Raw genomic sequence first — 2,630 nt, 5'->3', positions numbered from 1 at the left:
GTACTCTGTTCACTACCTGTTCGGGTACTCTGTTCACTACCTGTTCAGGCACTCTGTTCTCTACCTGTTCAGATACTCTGTTCTCTACCTGTTCACTACCTGTTCAGGTACTCTGTTCACTACCTGTTCAGGTACTCTGTGCTCTATCTGTTCTTAAATGTGGTCACTACGATGGTTTCAAACTGAATCGAGTCCTCGTGAAGATACAATACAAGTTAATGAGACATCTGAAGTCTCTGAACAGACACAAACTTTACGTGATGAGTTGAGACATATTTGACTCAGGACTGTGATCATCTGTAGTGTGTGTACGTCACCAGCAGGAGGCAGCAGCACTCCGCTGCACGAGGAAGAAGAAAAAGAAGAACACCGGAAGTAAGCGGAGCAGCAGCAGCAGCAGCGGATCAACAGCAGATTGTCGTCAGGTTAGACTTTAATGATGTTTATTGGATGTTTTCATGTTTACTCCTTCACGTTACACCTCCTTCACGTTACAATCGTAAATCACCGTCTTTAACTCTCCTTGTTCTCTTCTGCTTCTGTGTCTCCGTCTCACCAGACTCACTAACTTGTGTTTTTAAGCTGCTTGTGTGTAAAGACACGGACAGCTTCCGGTGTTGCACCACAGCTTGTTATCTTAGAAAGTATATTATCATGCTTTTCAAATGTATAATGTCCACGCCCACATTTTCAAAATTATGTTCGGATTATATTAATGAAAATAATAATAATGATGATAAACTTGTAAAATTAGTTTAAGAAAGTGCTTCAAAGGCTAAAAACAGAAAATACAAAAAGGTACCTGAACAGAGCCAGCGAATCAGGATAAATCAATCACGTAACGTTAATCAATAACATCAGGATCAATCAATCACGTAACGTTAACCAATAACGTTAAATAATATATATTGGTTCTTTAAGTTCACCATGGAATATTTAACAGGTTCTATTGGTTCTTTAAGGCCACCATGGAATATATAACAGGTTATATTGGTTCTTTAAGTTCACCATGGAATATTTAACAGGTTCTATTGGTTCTTTAAGGCCACCATGGAATATATAACAGGTGATATTGGTTCTTTAAGGCCACCATGGAATATATAACAGGTTCTATTGGTTCTTTAAGGCCACCATGGAATATTTAACAGGTTCTATTGGTTCTTTAAGGCCACCATGGAATATTTAACAGGTTATATTGGTTCTTTAAGGCCACCATGGAATACATAACAGGTTCTATTGGTTATATAAGGCCACCATGGAATATTTAACAGGTTCTATTGGTTCTTTAAGGCCAACATGGAATATTTAACAGGTTCTATTGGTTCTTTAAGGCCAACCATGATGATGATGATGCCATTTTTGTCCTCTAAGGAGTTCTTCCTCTAAGGAGTTCTTCCTCTAAGATGGCCGACCTCTGGCAGAACGCCATGGATCACGCTGTCGCCATCGCAAGAAGAGCCGGAGAGGTGTGTGCGTGTGTGCGTGCGTGCGTGCGTGCCATAGTCAGATAATTCAATGTCATCCTCCTCCAAAGTAACAGATACAGGTCTGTATTGATCAGCTCTGTATTGATCAGCTCTGTGCTCTGTATTGATCAGCTCTATGCTCTGTATTGATCAGCTCTGTGCTCTGTATTGATCAGCTCTGTGCTCTGTATTGATCTGCTCTGTATTGATCTGCTCTGTATTGATCAGCTCTGTGCTCTGTATTGATCAGCTCTGTATTGATCAGCTCTGTATTGATCGGCTCTGTGCTCTGTATTGATCGGCTCTGTATTGATCAGCTCTGTATTGATCAGCTCTGTACTCTGTATTGATCAGTTCTGTATTGATCAGCTCTGTACTCTGTATTGATCAGCTCTGTACTCTGTATTGATCAGTTCTGTATTGATCAGCTCTATGCTCTGTATTGATCAGCTCTATGCTCTGTATTGATCAGCTCTGTATTGATCAGCTCTGTATTGATCAGCTCTGTTCTCTATTGATCAGCTCTGTATTGATCAGCTCTGTATTGATCGGCTCTGTGCTCTGTATTGATCGGCTCTGTGCTCTGTATTGATCGGCTCTGTATTGATCGGCTCTGCGCTCTGTATTGATTGGCTCTGCGCTCTGTATTGATTGGCTCTGCGCTCTGTATTGATCGGCTCTGCGCTCTGTATTGATCGGCTCTGTGCTCTGTATTGATCGGCTCTGCGCTCTGTATTGATCGGCTCTGCGCTCTGTATTGATCAGGTGGTGCATGAGGCTCTGCAGGATGACAGGAAGGTGATGACAAAGAGTTCGTCGGTTGATCTGGTGACACAAACCGACCAGAAGGTGGAGCAACTCATCATCCAATCAGTGAAGTACAAATACCCCACTCACAGGTAAGAACACCTGCTTGTGTTATTGCTCAGATCCATCTTTCAATCACTGAAGGGATGACGAGTTCCTGTTGATAGACTTTCTTTATTCTCATAAACTAAACAGTTCAATCAAAACTCCAATCTCACACACACACACATATATACATATGCTTATATACAACATGCTTTATTTACAGTAACAATGAGAGAAAAAAATCTTAAGTTGAAAGCCTGAACACGTGTGTGTGTGTGTGTGTGTGTGTGTGTGTGTGTGTGTGTGTGTGTG

General features: G+C 41.4%; 1 protein-coding gene across 3 annotated transcripts in view; it reads left to right on the top strand.

Moving 5' to 3' along the window:
• The first annotated feature begins 355 nt into the window (after positions 1-355).
• The window catches only part of LOC116400366 (inositol monophosphatase 1-like), a 9,630-nt gene continuing 7,355 nt past the window's right edge, over positions 356-2,630 (top strand). Inside the window, exons 1-3 of one of the 3 annotated variants that reach the window (XM_031878162.1) lie at positions 356-425; positions 1,372-1,466; positions 2,232-2,365. In XM_031878162.1, the coding sequence (XP_031734022.1) occupies positions 1,404-1,466; positions 2,232-2,365 (197 nt within the window). In that variant the 5' untranslated portion in view covers positions 356-425; positions 1,372-1,403. Of the gene's footprint in view, positions 1,547-2,231; positions 2,366-2,630 lie in introns of all 3 variants that reach the window. The other 2 variants (XM_031878161.1, XM_031878163.1) reach the window with 2 other exon arrangements.

This window comes from Anarrhichthys ocellatus, unplaced genomic scaffold, assembly GCF_004355925.1.
Source record: "Anarrhichthys ocellatus isolate YVR2014 unplaced genomic scaffold, GSC_Weel_1.0 scaffold164, whole genome shotgun sequence".
NCBI lineage: Eukaryota > Metazoa > Chordata > Actinopteri > Perciformes > Anarhichadidae > Anarrhichthys > Anarrhichthys ocellatus.
Note: the sequence above shows the minus strand (reverse complement) of the source record. Positions and strands in the feature narration are given on the sequence as shown.